The 15,843-nt window shown below is 41.6% G+C and overlaps 1 protein-coding gene and 1 long non-coding RNA gene across 6 annotated transcripts in view; one reads left to right on the plus strand and one right to left on the minus strand.

Annotated features, from left to right (window-relative positions):
* LOC119255816 (uncharacterized) overlaps positions 1 to 15,173 on the minus strand; it is a 33,569-nt gene extending 18,396 nt beyond the window's left edge. For both annotated transcript variants that reach the window (XR_005127548.2, XR_005127547.2), the window contains exons 1-3: positions 15,034 to 15,173; positions 13,489 to 14,187; positions 7,597 to 7,652 (exon numbers count right to left, since the gene is read on the minus strand). This is a non-coding gene — a long non-coding RNA (uncharacterized LOC119255816). The remainder of the gene's footprint in view (positions 1 to 7,596; positions 7,653 to 13,488; positions 14,188 to 15,033) is intronic.
* The window catches only part of KIF5C (kinesin family member 5C), a 167,044-nt gene that overhangs the window by 56,403 nt on the left and 94,798 nt on the right, over positions 1 to 15,843 (plus strand). For 2 of the 4 annotated variants that reach the window (XM_054699717.1, XM_037523310.2), the window contains exon 2: positions 9,868 to 9,958. The exons of 1 other annotated variant lie outside the window; for it this stretch is intronic. In XM_054699717.1, the coding sequence (XP_054555692.1) occupies positions 9,881 to 9,958 (78 nt within the window). In that variant the 5' untranslated portion in view covers positions 9,868 to 9,880. Of the gene's footprint in view, positions 1 to 9,867; positions 9,959 to 15,536; positions 15,582 to 15,843 lie in introns of those variants that run through there. One more of the 4 variants, XM_054699718.1, reaches the window with a different exon arrangement.

Raw genomic sequence — 15,843 nt, forward strand, 5'->3', positions numbered from 1 at the left:
GGTGCTCCTTGTTAATAGGTTAGAGCCAGAAAGATCCATTATTTCACTTTACAGAGGCCCAGAGAATGTAGGTGCATTGTTTAAGTATGTGTGGTATGTGTGGGGTGAGGTCCTGAACTAGAACCAGTCCCCCTTGTTCTAGGTTCTGCTGATACCCTGTGTCTTGGCAGATTAGGGTTCAGAACAGTTAAAGGGTGAAGACTGGGGGGAGTGCATTGTATTCTGATAATGGAATGAAAATCATGTATCAATAAGAACTTTGCTTTTTTGCAACACTGTGTACCTCGGCATCCCATACCTGGCGGTGACTTTTAGCTCTTTCCCATCACTGTCACATCCTCCCCCAGGTTCAGCAATCTGGAAATGGAGCCTCACAAGGAGACCTTCAGGTCAAGTGGGCTGATTTCTCCACTTCAGCTCCATGTTCTCCTCTCCACGCCACTGTCCCCTCTATGCTGGAGTGACTCTGTGATGACATTAATTTCTTTAACAGAAATAATACTTCTGGCTTCAGCAGTCTGCCTGTTAGCCGGGCAATCATTCTGAATTTCTTCATTATCACTTGGGCAGTTTGCCTTTCCAGAGTGTTTTTTTGTAGCTGTCTTGGAGCTTGACAGTGCTTGTGTGTCCACACGGCAGGGCTTTTGGCAGAAAGGAGAGAATTCCAGCCTGGTTTCCTGCAGGAAGAAGAAGGCTTACAAGACTCATTCTTGTGTGTTGCCTTTGTTCATTCTTGAGATTTGAAGTGGTTGGCATTACCTTGGCAACTCCACTGCAAGCCAGTTGCTGCTTTGTGGACTTTGGTTTTGTTGCAGCCTCTCCTGGGAGCCACTCTGGCTTTGGCCAGAACTGGCACCAGCTACCTTTCTTGGAGCACAGAGCCAGTGTGGGGAGGGGGTGGGGAAGCCTGGGGCCAGCTCTGGCTTAGCATTCCTGTTCCCAGTCACAGAGCGATCCCAGAATAGAAGGGGGTGGTGGAGAGGAGACCATGGGGCCGTAGTGGAGGGCTCAGTAGATCAGGAAAATCAGGCCACTTAACCTGGGGGGCTCCTTCTGAGGCTCCATTTACACATTGGTAGACCTGGGGAGGATGTAACCGTGATGACAGGTATGGGATGCTTTGTCCCAAGGTTCATAGCAAGTTTTTTTTTTTTTTTTTCCCCCTGCTCTGGGAGTTTGTAGGCCAGATCCAGATAAATGTAAAGGTAAGTGAGGGCCTAAATAGTAGTCAAGGGAATCAGAAAGGGACAGAGAAACTCTATGGCTGCTAAAATTCTGGAGGTGGGTGATGATCAGCAACAATTAACACTGGAGAAATGTAGTGATGCACAGAGTATGGAGTCCCTCTCTCCCTCCTTAACCCCGACACCTTTTCTTGGTGTCCTGGCACTTGATGCTCATCTGGTAGGCATTAGCCATCATCACTAGCAGAAATTTACTGAGCCTCTACTCTGTACTGTGCATAAGGCCCACTACTAGACCAGGGCCTTCAGGAGCCTATAATGCTCCTCTGCCTAATTAGAAAGTAGAAAACCTCTGGGTAGATGTGGCCCAGTGGAAACAACATTTGCTAGCACCTTTTTATGAAGAGGCATCTCAAGAGAATGTCCCAAATTCATAGCTTGTTTGAATTTTAACGACAATTTCAATTTCCGCTCACCTGCTTGTCGGACAACCACCAAATGTTGATGGCTCCATATTTGACAGCAATTCAATGAATCTAAACTCTTTTAGGACCTTTTGAATGAAAGAGTAAAATGCCTCAGATTTTGCCTTACTTTGGGTTTTCCCAGAAGCAGACACTAAGAATTCCATTACAGGTTTCTTTGGGACATGAGTCCAGGAAATGCTGATGAGGAATGGAGAAGTAGAAGGGAAGTGACGACTACAATGTAAGGTGTGTCATCACACAAGCTACCACCATGGGCAGTGACAGTTTCATCTCAGTGGAGAGTTCTAGGAGCCATTTTGGGATACCTGCCTCAGAGGTACCTCCTCTACCTCATTAGGGTGAGGGAGCAACAGTGTTTATAACAATTCCTATTATCATTGGTTGAAGGCCACTGAGTTGGTGCTGAGAAGGTCCTTGTCACCTGCTGTAGGTGACAGAGGCTCCAGCAGTCAAGAAAGCCCTTGGGCAAAGTGATGCAGGTGCTAGAGGACAGGACAGCCCATGTGAGAATAAGGGCATGGACATGATGAAGACCGAGAGAATATTGTCAGGGCCCTGGAAGTCTCTGCTTCAGGTTTGCAGTTGGCATCATCACAGACGTTTTTGGAAGGTTCCAAAGCAGTGTTGAGCCTATGAGTATCTTCCCAGACATGGTTCCTCACCTTTCCTAAATAGGCTCTATGACTGTACATTGAAATTTTATTTTGAAAGGTGTAGAGTTTGGCTTAGGAACAGATTGCTTTTGCCTGAATCCTTGGAAATTAAATGAACTCCATGTTCTGTGGAGCTGACTCACTCACTAGTCACACACCCGGGGACCTGGAGATGCCCCTCAGGTTCAATTCTATGGATAATATAAGGACATCAGCAAGTCAGTCTCTGAGCTTGTGATTGTCACTTATTATTATCCCTTCCTTTAAAGGGTCACTGTTCAATAAGTTTGGTGTCTTATAAGCCTAGTATAATGTACTGCAAATTTTATATGATAGAAAAATACTGATCTCATCTTGAGTAGTTTCTATGACACCATGCACTGTGAGCTTATCTAATCCTCACAGGAGACCTGAATTGTGGGAATTATTAGTTCCATTTTATATCTGAGGACACTTTAGTTTCAAAGAGATGGGAATTAAGCTCAGGTTTATATGAATTCATTCAAATAAATTCCTATTGGCTGCTGTCCTATTGGCTGCACAGGAACCCTATCATAATTTCCTCCCTTCTTGTCAACTGTTCTCTTCCTTAAAGCATGCTGTGTGTATAATTCATGGTTCACATAAGCTGACTCTCATGGTTCTCTCATTCTGGGCCACTACAAATATTAAGATAATCATAACAACAATGTATTATAATACCCGAACTATCTCTGTAGACCTAATATACATTGATATAAATTTTATAAATGTTAATTTAAAAAACTTCTCCTGAGATGCAAAACAAATCATATAGAAAACTGCAAACCTGCTAGGATTGCTATAAGAAAGAAAATAGAAAACCATGTTGGCAAGGATGTAGAGCAATTAGCATCCTCATGCACTGCTGGTGAGAATATAAAGTGGTATAGTCACGGGAAAATAATTTATCAGTTACTCAAAAAGCTAAACAGAGTTACTATATGATCCAGAAATTCCACTCCTAGATACATACTCCAATAAATGAAAATATGTCCACATAAAAATTCATACATGAATGTTCATACCAAAAGTAGAAACATCTCAAATATCCATCAACTGATGGTTACATATGATAAATCCATATGGTGGAATATTATTCAGTCGTGAAAGTGAATGAAGTACTTATTCATGCTACAACATGGATGAACATGAAAACATCCTATTAAGAGACTGATTACAAAAGCTACATGTATGATTCCATTTATATAAAATGTCCAGATGAAAATCTTTAAAGAAAGAAATTAGTCTAGTAGTTGCTTTGGGCTTGAAATTGGGAGGATGGGAAGTTACTGTTTATATACAGAATTTATTTCTGGAGTAATCAAAAAATTCTGGAACTTGACAGTGCTTGTGATTATACAACCTTGTGAGTTTTCTGACAATCACTGAATTCTACACTTTTATTAAAGAAATGAATTTTGTGGTATGTGAATTATAGTTCAGTGTTTAAGACAAGACAGTCCTTTCTCTGGCAGACTGTTTGTGTGGATAAAAAATGAGTATCAACATTCCAAGGACTTCCCAGCTTTTTCAGTTAATGTTTTAGAAACATTCTTTCAGGTTGTTACCAAAGCTCTTCACTGTCTATGAGCTTATTTATCTTTTTTAATTTCTTCTTGTGCAAACTAACATAATGCTTTACTGATGTCTTAACCTTGGACATCTTTAGAGTCCTTCAAGAAAAGACAAATCCATACACATTTTAGGAAGGAATCACACCTGTCTTTCTCTTATTCTCTCAGGTAAGAGAAAAGAGATCCTGACATTGAATACTTACCCCCCCAAAGTGAAATAAAGCTGCAAAGTAGAGAGAGACAGGTCCGCGGCTTTGGGGCTGTCTCATTTTTTAGGACCGTGTGAGGTCTGATCCTTAAAGGAGGCAGATTTAAAGCAGTACCAGGACACAACTTTCTATCTAATTGAATTGTGAACAGGTTTGCTGTTGCCTATTAGAACTTATGGAGACATGTGCATTGAGAGGAGCTTGGACTGACTGACTCTGAAGTTCATGTTCATAGTAACTCAGAGGGTGTGATTCCAAGTCTCCTGCTGTATTACTTAAAGTCTTTATAGCAGCAACTCTTTGTTTATTTAACTAATCAATAGTCTATTTGGAAATAATTTAGAATTGATTGGAAGGAAAGTGGAAGAGAAAAGAACCTGAGGGGTATACTTGCTTCATTTATGTTCTGAGAGGGCAAGTGATTTTAAAGAGAAACTTTAGAAAAGTTGATAGGGAGCCAGGAGGTCTCGACCCTATAGGTCTGCTACCTACCAGTTGTCTGGGTGACTTTTTTGCAAGTAATCAACCCCTTCTTATCTCAAGTTTTGGTGTGTGTGTGTGTGGTGGTTTTTTTTTTTTTGTTTTTTTTTTTTGGTAAAAACTGTGTTGGATTGGGGTGAACTTGAAGGAACTTTTGGCTCTGAAAAATTCTGTAAGTTTTATTAAATGACTTCAACTTTTCATAGCAAGCCCTCCATCCTAGCCTCTGATCAGCCTTCGTTGATTCTGTTGAAGACTTGCCATATGCCTGCCCACATTTTCCTTGATGGTTTTGCCCTTCCCAGATTGCAAGTCACTCTTTCCTCAGTGGTTTCATGTCAGCCTGACCTTCATAGCTTATTGACTGCTGTAGGCAGTAAGGGGTCTCTGTCTTTGGTTACCTCATTAAACTCTTTGCTCTAGTCTTTCATATTAGTGTTAGTGTCTGCTGTTTTATATGTCTCCTGCTTTTCCACTAAGGAAAACAGCATAAACCACTTAGGAAAACAGCATGGAGTAAAGGAAGATCACTTGAAATCAGAGCCTTAAAGTGAGAGAGATGATAATGTGACTGGGCCTCAGTTTTCCAGTTTGTGAAATGGGGGGAGGGGTTACTATGAGAGTTAAATGAGATAAAACAAAGCACTTGGGCCTCCTCAGTGGCACAGCGGTTGAGCTCTGGGATGCAGCCTCTGCAGCGCCAGTTCGATCCCACATGGCGCACGAACCTCTCCTGCCGCCCGCTGCTCCCCTCAGCAGTGTATTTCGTTGGTCTGCCTGTTCTGTTCCCTGCTCTGGCTCTGGTGAATTCTCTCACCCTCCCTCGCTTCTGTCTGTACCCAGTGCTTGTATAAATAAATAAATAAAATCTTAAAAAAAAACCCAAAAAAACAAAGCACTTGGATCATAGTGGCTGATGATGATGTTGGTGGACAGTGGTGAGAAGGTGGTCAGCATAAGCTGAAAGAACTCTTTGTCTTTTGGACTTTCAGTAATGAAGTCACATAAATACACATGACAGAGAGTTAGTTAATGATTGGTCTTAGTCATCGATTCTCTTCCTATACAACTCAGCATCTGAAGAAAATTCCATAGAGTGAGTTTAAATATTGCTATGAGGATTAGTCTTTTTTCCTTAGTAACCAAAGAAGAAAATCATTCAAATCATTGCCAGTTTTTGATCACAACTTTTGGTTGGTCTTAGAGATTTTATTACTTTACTTTTTGATTATCTCTTCATGGTGATAATTAATTTCATTTTCCTTAACATCCCTGCTGATGCCCATCCTCTAAACCTTTAAGTAGGTCTTTTGCTTTCCTCTCTCTCCCAGAGTAATATTCCTCCCATGCTGGAGAACAGTTGTTGGGTAACAGGTCAAATGTATTAATAGGCAGGCCATATGGTTCATAGACACTTTGCTCTCAACAACTTGATAGAAATTCTGCTGGTTTGAATTTTTTTTTTTTAATTTAACTGTAAAAATGTAAGCACCATCTGCTGTTATTTTTTTGTAGGTGATCCTGGTAAGTTATTTAGTTACGCTGCTCCAAAGCAATTAGCACTGCTCAACATGGCTTCCAGGGCAAAGCTGGGTTATTTCACTTTCATTTGTGTGTGGAGTGTATGTGTCCCATCGAGATCTCCTTTATAACTCGCAGATACGGATTCATCCATATGCACTTAGGTCTTGGGCTCCTATTGTAATGGTTAAGTGGTTTAATTGTAAAGGTCCCTTTGAATGGTTGAGAATAGTTCACATAGTCATCATTATGGAGCAAACCTAATAGGGTGATGTGATGGAGGAATGGAGAAAGGGAAATCAGAAGGCTATCACTGCTGTCCAGAAGAGAAATGATGGAGGCTTGGTTTAAGGATGTATGCATAGATGACGTGAAGGCATAGAATTTGGGTATGAAAACTACAGTCCATTATGAATAGTTATGGTCTGCATAACTGGCTGTTTGGTGGTTTGGTTCTTACTCCAATATAGAAGGCTTGGTAGTGCTTTTTGGCTGGTTAAGTTTTGAGACGGCAAAAGGATCTCCAAGTGGAAATCTCTAACAGGTAATAAATATGTGAATCTGGAGCCCATTTGGAGGTGAAGGCTGAAATGTTCAAATAAACTACCTGAAGGTCAAGAGTGTTGATGGAGAAGACACTGAGGTCAGTGACCAAGACATAACTTCATTTAGAAGTCTAGAAGCAACAGCAGCAAAGGATGCTGATAGAGAGCAGCCAGAGAGATCAGAGAGAACCACATGCCTGGAAAGGAAGGTGTCCTCATCATTTAGTTTCAAGTGTTAGTACACAGTGTCCATGTTGAAATGTAATTCCAAAAGTTTATTCCATAGCTGCAAATTTAGTAACAACTATAGCAAGCTGGGCTCTATGCCTGCCCAGGCCTCAGAAACTCAGCCACAGTGGCATCACAAACAGGGAGACTTTTGTCTCCTTGGAGGCCGTGGGAGACTGCTCTTGACCAAGTGTCAGTCAGGACTTTTGAGACTCTCATACCATTACCAATGCAGCAAAGAAATGAGTTTGTTGTTGTTTTATTGGCAGTCGTATGCACAACTGGCACGGCTATGTCACTAGTCAGTTCTTTGAAAATAACCATACCTAAATACTAATTCTAAATTCTAAGGCTTTCAGGTTCATCTAAAATAAACCTATAACCAATGCAGTGCATGAGAGGATACATAAAAATGCTTATATTTTTAACTACTAATGTGTTAATCATGACAAGGTAGGTCTCATAACAAATCATTTTCTAAATTTTATCTTTTCTTGAAGGCAGCTTCTATTTGGGAGTTAACTTCAGGTTATAGAAAATTGTTGTATTATCTGTCATTTGACAGATGAGATCATTTAAATGAGTAGTGATTTAAATGAGTAGTGATTTCCTGCTACTTCTCTTAAAGCGAGGATACATGCAATATACTCCAATAGACATTTTAAATCAAAAGGCAAAATTTGGAAATCTTACCTTTTATGTACTATCCAAACAGGTCATTTTTTTCTAGTGTACTAAGTACATTTTCTCTGAAAACCAAAGCAGATCATATTGTAAACAAGATGGCTTATTTTGCTAATTATCATCAAGTTTGTAAAAATAGTGGATTTTTAAAAATCAAGCAAAGCTCATTTTCTTTCCAGAAGGTCCAATAGATGACAAATACTTAGGAAAATTCTGTAAATGTTTATTCTTACCTTTTACCCTACTGACATTTCAGTTGAATTTTACAAATAGATGAAGCTAATAAGGATGAAGTGGGTGGCCTGGTAGTTGGCAATAGATTGTGGCGAGGAATATTCTCTTGTTTATTCAGTCAAACATTTGGTTCACTAATTGAAGGAGACTTACTGGGAATGAAATTTCAAAAGATAACCCCTTTCTGTCATTTTAACAGAATGACTCTGCTTTTGCTACTTTTTATTTATTTATTTTTTAAAAAGATTACTTATTCATAGAAGAACTGGGGTACAGGCCAGAGGTTTGGGGGGGTGAGAGGATTTACCAGAGACAGAGTGGGGAGCAGAACAGGCAGACTGAAATACAATGCTGAGGGGAGCAGTGGGCGAGTCAGGAGAGGTCTGCTGCAACATGTGGGTAGCTCCCTGGCAGGGGATCAAACTTGCTGCAGTGGCTGCGGATAGCTTCATAGGTTGCATCTTAACCCCTTGCACCACCAGAGAGGCCCTTTGCTGCTTTTTATAAAAACAAAATGTTATGGTACCTAAAAATCCTCCATTCTTTGCTATGACCAAATTGGAGGTAGTTCATTTACCTGACTGACTCAAACCTATTTTCAGAAGCTACAGCTCAGACCTGCTACATAGGACCTTATATATGTGCAGCTCCAGTGTGGTCATATGTGATAAATAATAAGCCAGTCTGACAGCTGTGTACACACTTTTATGTGAACATTATAGGATGTAACAAACCTTGTCCTTGGGTCCCGCATGAGTAGTTCTATCTTTTTGAGTTGTCAGACTGTCCTTGGGTGTTTCCTGGTGTCCAGAACCACCAGGAGGAGGTACAGGGTCCTGGGGAAGGAGATGTGAACTCTCCTCATTACTTCCTTCTCTTCTGTCCTCCCCTCTGTCACTCAGGGGAAAGGAAGATCAAGGACCACTTGGGTGGATGGAGTTATGGGAAGGGGCAGGGAGAAGACCACCTCCCCCATCCTTGGGTGGTTTTTGTAGAGGCTCTTCCAGGGAAGAGGCTGTGTCTGTCTTACCCTCCACCTTCCCCAGGACTCAGTGCCGTCCCTAGCACATGATGCCAAATTAACTCCTTGCTGAGCACTGAGCATGTGGGCTCCTGTAGCACTGTGACAGAACATCTCTTCTTGGACGGCTACCTCCTTGCATCACACCCAGGCCAGCATTAACAAAATCCCAGAACCTATGCTTGGGAAATCACTTGATTGACAATATAAGAGGGTCTCCTTTGTCTCAGAAGCCTTGACCCAGTTAAGGCACCACTTTGCATGGAAGAAATCACTAGATTTTTTTTGCAACAAAAAGTAATAATATCTTGCTAATAAGAGCAGCTCTGTAAATCTGATCATGTCACCTTCCTATTGAATGAAATCTAAGCACAGTATCTCAGCTAACAGCACTCTCCAAGAACTGGCTCCAGCTTCCCCTTCCCACTTCCTCTTGTACCATCCCCTGAAATGTTCTCTGCTCCTTATGTACCTCAGTCTTTCTGACCCTGCAAAGACCCAGAGGTACTTGTTCACTGGGGCTTTCTTTGCACTTTCTTTCATCCTTTTTGTCCCATTATTTCATACCTAGGTATTTTGCATTGTCCTGTGTGTTTGCTTTCTTGCTTATTAGCTGTGTCATACTTGATTAAATGCTTTATAGGTACAGGAGTGTTTTCTGATGAGGTTAACATCTATCCTAGTGCCTGTCTCAGTGTAAGCTCTCAGTAAGTAAATGTTTGTTCAAATGAAAGAATGGACTGTCTACCCATCTTCTGTCAGGAAAAGTGTTTCAAGTTAAAAAAAAAAAAACAAACACAAACTTTCTTTGTTCTCCCAGATTCTTAACATGCAATGTACATACACAAATGCATGTGTGTGGCCAGGCTGTAAAAATTACCTGGTCTTGGAAAGAATCTGCCTCAAAGAACAGGATTGTTGATTTAGTGCCAGTAGTGGTCTAACTACTAATATTAGTGCTTTTTGTTCCTAAACTTCTAATGTGTTTCCTCCACCTTTTTCTTTCTTTTGTCTTTCTTTTTTAGCAAGGGAAGCCATATGTCTTTGACAGAGTGCTGCCTCCCAGCACGACCCAAGAGCAGGTTTACAATGCGTGTGCAAAGCAAATTGTCAAAGGTAAGTGCTATTTCTTTATTTCCTCCTGAGTCTTTCAGAGTAATTGAAAACGTTAAGTGATATTTGCAACGTAGGAATCAATGTGCCTTGACTATAAGCAGAGGCCTGCTAATTGGAAATGCTGAATTATAGTTCGCGCTCTGCCCCTGATTTGCTATGATGCCAAACAAGTTATTTAACCTCTCTATACCTCCTTTCCAAGATTTCTTTATTTCTTTTGCCACCATTTTGGCAGAGCTATTTTGTCACCTTGAAGCTTAAAAGCAAGGCAAGCTATGGCTCCATTGTTTCTGTAGTGGTTTTAAAATACTGCCGCAGGTGCAGGAACTACTTTTTCCTTTGAAGGAGAAAAATACATATTCCCAGTGCTCCACTTGTGTATTTTTGGGTGATGTGTGTTGTGCATCTGTCTCTTCACAAAGAAACCATATATGTGGAAAATTCTTGGGTATCAAGGAATTTTCTACCACATCATTAAATCACGTTACCTTGTTATTATTAAGTGGCTCTTGTTATGTAGACCTACTTAATCATCCTTTCATCTAACCCACTTTCAAACCATCCCACTCAAATTCCGACATTTGTTTCTCCGTATAGGTAGCCTGAAGCCTAAAATGTGCCTTAGAGATCCGTCCTGGATCTCTGGACTGGCCTTGGCCCTGCAGGATTTGTGTCAAAATAACAGCAGGGAGATGAAACAATTTACACGATGCTCTACCCTGCCCTTTCAAATCAGGGGCAGGGTAGAGCTTGCCTTGGGGGGGTGCACGCCATCTGGACAGACCTGAGGGGCAGCGCAAGCTACTTTGCTTTTCATCATCAAATCCTTGACTCCAAATTTGAATGCCGTGGCATTGTCCTTTTAAATGTTTTGATGCTGCCACCTCTATAGGCAGCTCTGGATTTAAAGAGAAAAAAGAGAAAACAAAACCAAAAATTAAAAAACCCAAAACAAAACCCAAAAACACCTTACCATGTTAGTTCTGCTGGTTTTTAAAAGCTGAGCTGACTAACCTATTTGAAATTCATGAAAATCAGCCCTGGGTACATCTGTTAGATTAATTCTGACCCTGGACACCTGCGTGGGAGACTCCCGTCAGCATCTGATGTTCCTTGCTGAGATGTATGGTTATTCACATTCTGGTTGCAGACATCAATTAATTTTGAAGGTCTTCGCAGTAAGATTATTATAGAAAACTGAAGAGAGAAAAATGCCTGAATTTGAGCTGTTTTTGAATTAATGACATGTTTCCTGTGGCAATTGTATTCTCTCTACTTCTGTCCTTTTGCTTCTCTATCTAAATGTTTTCCTCCCTGTTTGGCATGTGCAGTTCTAATTTGCTCGTAGTCAACCCCATTCCCTCTTTTGTTATCAGACTCCTTCATATTTTTATTAAAGTAAGATTAATCACACATGAGGCAGGATTTCCTTTTTTTCCTCTCCCCCTTCATTAACAGAACTAAATAGTATTTGCCACATGCTGGGCTAAGCATGAAAGCCATTTAAATACATCCTACCCTCTCTGAGTTGATGTTGTAATTAGAGATGGATGCACTCCATTTTTAAAAATCCTGTGATTAGCAAGCAATAATAATAATCTTTGAATCTTTATTCACTAGAAAGTATAGGTCTCTTTCAGTGCTTGTGTTTTTCTGCGGTGTGGAATGTCAGAAATAGGCAGTAGCTGGGCAGATCTCATGAAGATGTGACCTAGTCGTGGATAAATTGAGACCTACTATGTGATGAGCCACAAAGAAAAGCATTGAGAATATAATTAGGCTCTGCAACAATAAACACACATCTTCCAGGCACCATAAATGTAATATGAGCTTACTCATTTTGTAACAATAGAGAGTACTTCATTTTCCCTTGCAAGTAAATTATTAGGGTATGGTGAAGATCTGACTTAACTCTTTAAAATATTCACTGAATATTCACTGAAGCTACATGAGAGGAAATGGCCCTATTGATTCTGTGTCAGTAAATGTAGACTGATAAAAGAACACCCTGGAATAGGCACCACTTGTAGCTGAGATATCTAGTATGAGAAGCCTTATTTTAATCAGGAAAGGGAGGTGGTGCTCCAGGGGCCGTTTTTTCTAGAGGCCAAGGATTGAATCGTAAATTTGAAGATCAGTGAAGAACCTGTGATTCACGGGATTGTGGTGCTCTGGTGAGCTTTCTTTTCAAGACGTATGTTTTTTGAGATCAGGAAGACTCCTTTTAAATGGATGCCTTTATTCTCTCTGTGTTTTCATTCCCTTCAATTTCATTGGCTTGAAAAAATTTACAAATACTTTATTCTAGAGTCCTAGCATCTCCCATACCCTCACATTTGGTGTGTGTTTTTCAAAATATCTGAAAGACTATGTAGAATTCTCCATTTCTTCTAGAAGAGGTTATAGTCTCAGCATGGTAAACAGGAAGGCTCCTGTAGACATCCTAGGAATTAAAAACCATGGTGACAGGTGGCTTCTGCTGAAGTATTAGTAACTGTGTCCCCATCTGTAGAAGCCAGTCTGGGCATTTGCCTTCCAGATTAACTAGATATAGACTCTCCAGTGCTTGAGAAAGTGGTTTGATGTTTTCTAGTTCTTATCTCTTTAAAATTCTCACATATGGTTGCTTCTATCATTTTTTCTTTTATGCAAGTATATTAAGTATTTACCAGGGGTTAAGCACTGCTAGGGACTGGTGTCATCAAAATCTGTGAGACTCTGCAAGAAGCTTTGAGTTGAGGGAGAGAGGCAGGTGACCCGGTAATTACCATGTAATTACACATGTGCTTAAGGCAGGCCTGCGCAATGCTATGGGGGCACAGGAAAAAGTCACTGGATACTGATCTTGATGGGTGGAGAGAGGAAACAGGTTTCTTGGGAAGGCTGGGTCCTGCTGACTGTAGAATATAGCAGGACTGTACAAGCAGAAGCAAAAGCATAAAGATGGTATGTTTGGGCAACTTGCAGTGGTACAGGGTGCTCGGGGACAGTCTTCAAGTTAGGCAGCATCAGTGTTTGATGGAAATTGATGGGATTAATTCTACAAGCAATGTGAGCCCATTGAAGAGTATTAAACTTTGGATACTATTAGATATACTTTATTATTATATTTTATATGATTTTTAAGACAAACGTTTACTTAGCTGCTATTATCTGACAGGTATCCTCTACACACTTTACATTTATGTTATTATGTTTTAAATCTTAACTTGATGAAGTATGAGCTTTATTCCCATATATTACAAAGGAATTTGATGTGAAGTAACTTAGCCAGGTCCGTTAATGGATAGTGAGGCTGAAACCCAAGTCTGAGTTTGTCTGACTGAATTTTCCTGCTTCCATTTGTCTGTAGTGTGCCATCTCTCACCTGGGCATGCATGGTGGCTGCCCTTTAGACTGCCTGGGCCCAGCATTCTGGTATTTAGCAGAACTGTCTCTATATTCTCTAGACATGGTCTATTGAACAGTTTGGTCAGCTGGCAAGAGCCTTAAGATTCCAAGCCAGGAATGACTAACAGCCACCATCTCACCTGGAGAGTTGGTAGGAGGTGCGGCAGCCTCCTTCGGAACAGTGACGTGTAGGTCTGATTACATCCCCCCAATTCTTACCTGACAATGGAACTAACTCTTCTGTTCTGGTAGGACCTAGATGCAGAACTAGCAAAATCCAGGACAAAACACTTAACTTCTGGCTTCTGAAGTCCGCAACCAGACAAGGAGTGTTCTCACTAAATGTCCCCTCATCTCCCCCTCTTGGAAGATGAGAAGTCTCTTCCCACTTGCTGTGGAGTCTGCCATTGGGTTTGCTTGGCAGCTGGATGGCTGTGTGCTGTGTGTGTGGGGTGCTGCTGACGGCGTGGTTGAGCTGAGATCACATCACTCCAGGCCCCGTCACAAAGAGAGGTTCTGTCTGACTGTGCCTGTTCCCTGCTGCATGGCTGGCATGCATATATAGTCATTTTGTTACGGCAGAGACTGTGAAACAAATGCTTTCCTCCAGCCCAGGAACTGTCATTTACCGTGATGAAAGTGCCTTTTTGTGGGCTGTTTCTGTTGGAGTCGGGCGGGGAGGCCGTGTGTCTGCGCCGTGCTGAGTGCAGTCCTGTCCTCACTTCTTTCCTTGGCTTCTTGAGTCCTGCCCTTGTCATCTCAGAGGCCCAACCTCAGGATTCACAGATTGTACTTGGGTCTCCTCCTTCCCTTTTTCCTCTACCGTAATCAAATGTAGGCTAATAAACAAAAGAAGAAAATTGGGAACACTGGGTTCCAAGAGCTTTTCTTTTCTCTTAAAATTACTTTCTAATCATAATTGCATCATGGACAGAGGGTGGCATCAGCTCTGTTCAACCCCGAGCAGGAGAGAGGGTTCTCCAACAGTGTTTTAATTATAATGTGATTAAATGCTTTAAACACCAAAGGGAATTTATTTGAGTAGGGTTTTATCTATTCTCTCTCTCTTTTTTTTTTTTTTAAAGTAGTTGTATTCAATGTTGAAATGGCAGCCATAAATAATCAGGGATTCTTCTAGTACAGCCCCCTGATCCGCTGTCTGCCTCACCCAGTCCTTTGAGCCCCCAGGATAAGCAGTGGCCAGGCAGGAGTTACTTGGATTGTGTGTCCTGCTTCGTGAGAGAGAGTGCAGGGGGATGGAGTGGACTTGGGACCGTGTAAAGCATCCTAATTCAGAGACTCTGACCCACTGCTTCCTGGGTGAGGGAGAAGCTTGTGCGGGTTTTCTCCTGTCAGCTGGACTCCAGCTCTGAGCTGAGTTCCTTTTAGGTGTGTCGGGTTGCTCAGAGCCACCTCCTGGGGCATGTGCACATTACAAGGAGCAGAGGTTGCTGGGCCCTTGGGGTCCTTACCCCTGTTTTAGTTCATAGGCTCTGGTCTCAGCATGCTTCTTGTGCTGGGGCTGAAGGCGAGGAAACCCTTGCAGTTTGAGGGGAGATGTTTAATCCAATAAATAGAAGCTTTAGTGCTGTGATTGTGGCCAGGATTTTGGCCATGCCTATAGAATATCAAAAGTGCCACGGGAGGTGGGAGCCTGCTTTCTGTGGGTCCCTCAGGGCACATACCGTGTTCACAATCATGTCAAGGCACTCCGCTCTGGCCACCATTTCAGGCTCGACGAGTCTTTTTTTCAACCAAGTTGGCATTTTCATGAACGCTGAGGCCTGAACCTCCAACCCCTAGAACCATCTTCAAGTTTCTGCTTCCCTTGTTGCCTGGGAAACCATTACCAGAAGTCTGATATGTGTGAACATTCTCTCTCTCTCAATATAGCTTGACGAAATCTCTTGAGGGCTGCTGGGATTAAAAAAAATCCTGTCACTTAGCTTTTCTTTTTTTAGCTTCCTAAAGGAAAATCCCACTTTCTTTTCTGATCCTGACTTATACTCTAGCAGCCTCAGATCAGTAGGATGTATATTAAAAATTTGTTTACAAAATGCAACAAAACAGCAAAAACTAACCAGCATCAGAAAATTTAGGGACCAAATCAAAGAAACATTAGGGCCTGAAATAGATGGAGCAGGTTGTCTGACTTGGACATCTCAGTGTGGGGTCCTTCTCCCAACCCCACATTTTTACAGGAATGAAGATTTCCACTCCGTATGCAGAGATGGTGGGTCAAGGGTATTAATTACGTATTATTCCCCTTTTGGTGATAGTTCTGTGGATGAAGGAGGGTTCTGGGAAAGCAGAAGGGAAACGAGTGCTAAATATATTTTAATTACTTTTGCTGCTTGAAAGAATTCCCCCAGATAATCTTCAGCAAAGAGCAGCCTCCATCCATAAGTCACCCATCCTCCCTGTGTGAAGTGGGAGAGGGGTGTACACTGTATGCCCATTGTGCAGTTGAAAGAAATCCTGATGCTGATGGGCCT

The sequence above is a fragment of the Talpa occidentalis genome, unplaced genomic scaffold, assembly GCF_014898055.3.
Source record: "Talpa occidentalis isolate TD23 unplaced genomic scaffold, MPIMG_talOcc4v2.1 talOcc4.3, whole genome shotgun sequence".
NCBI classification, from domain to species: domain Eukaryota; kingdom Metazoa; phylum Chordata; class Mammalia; order Eulipotyphla; family Talpidae; genus Talpa; species Talpa occidentalis.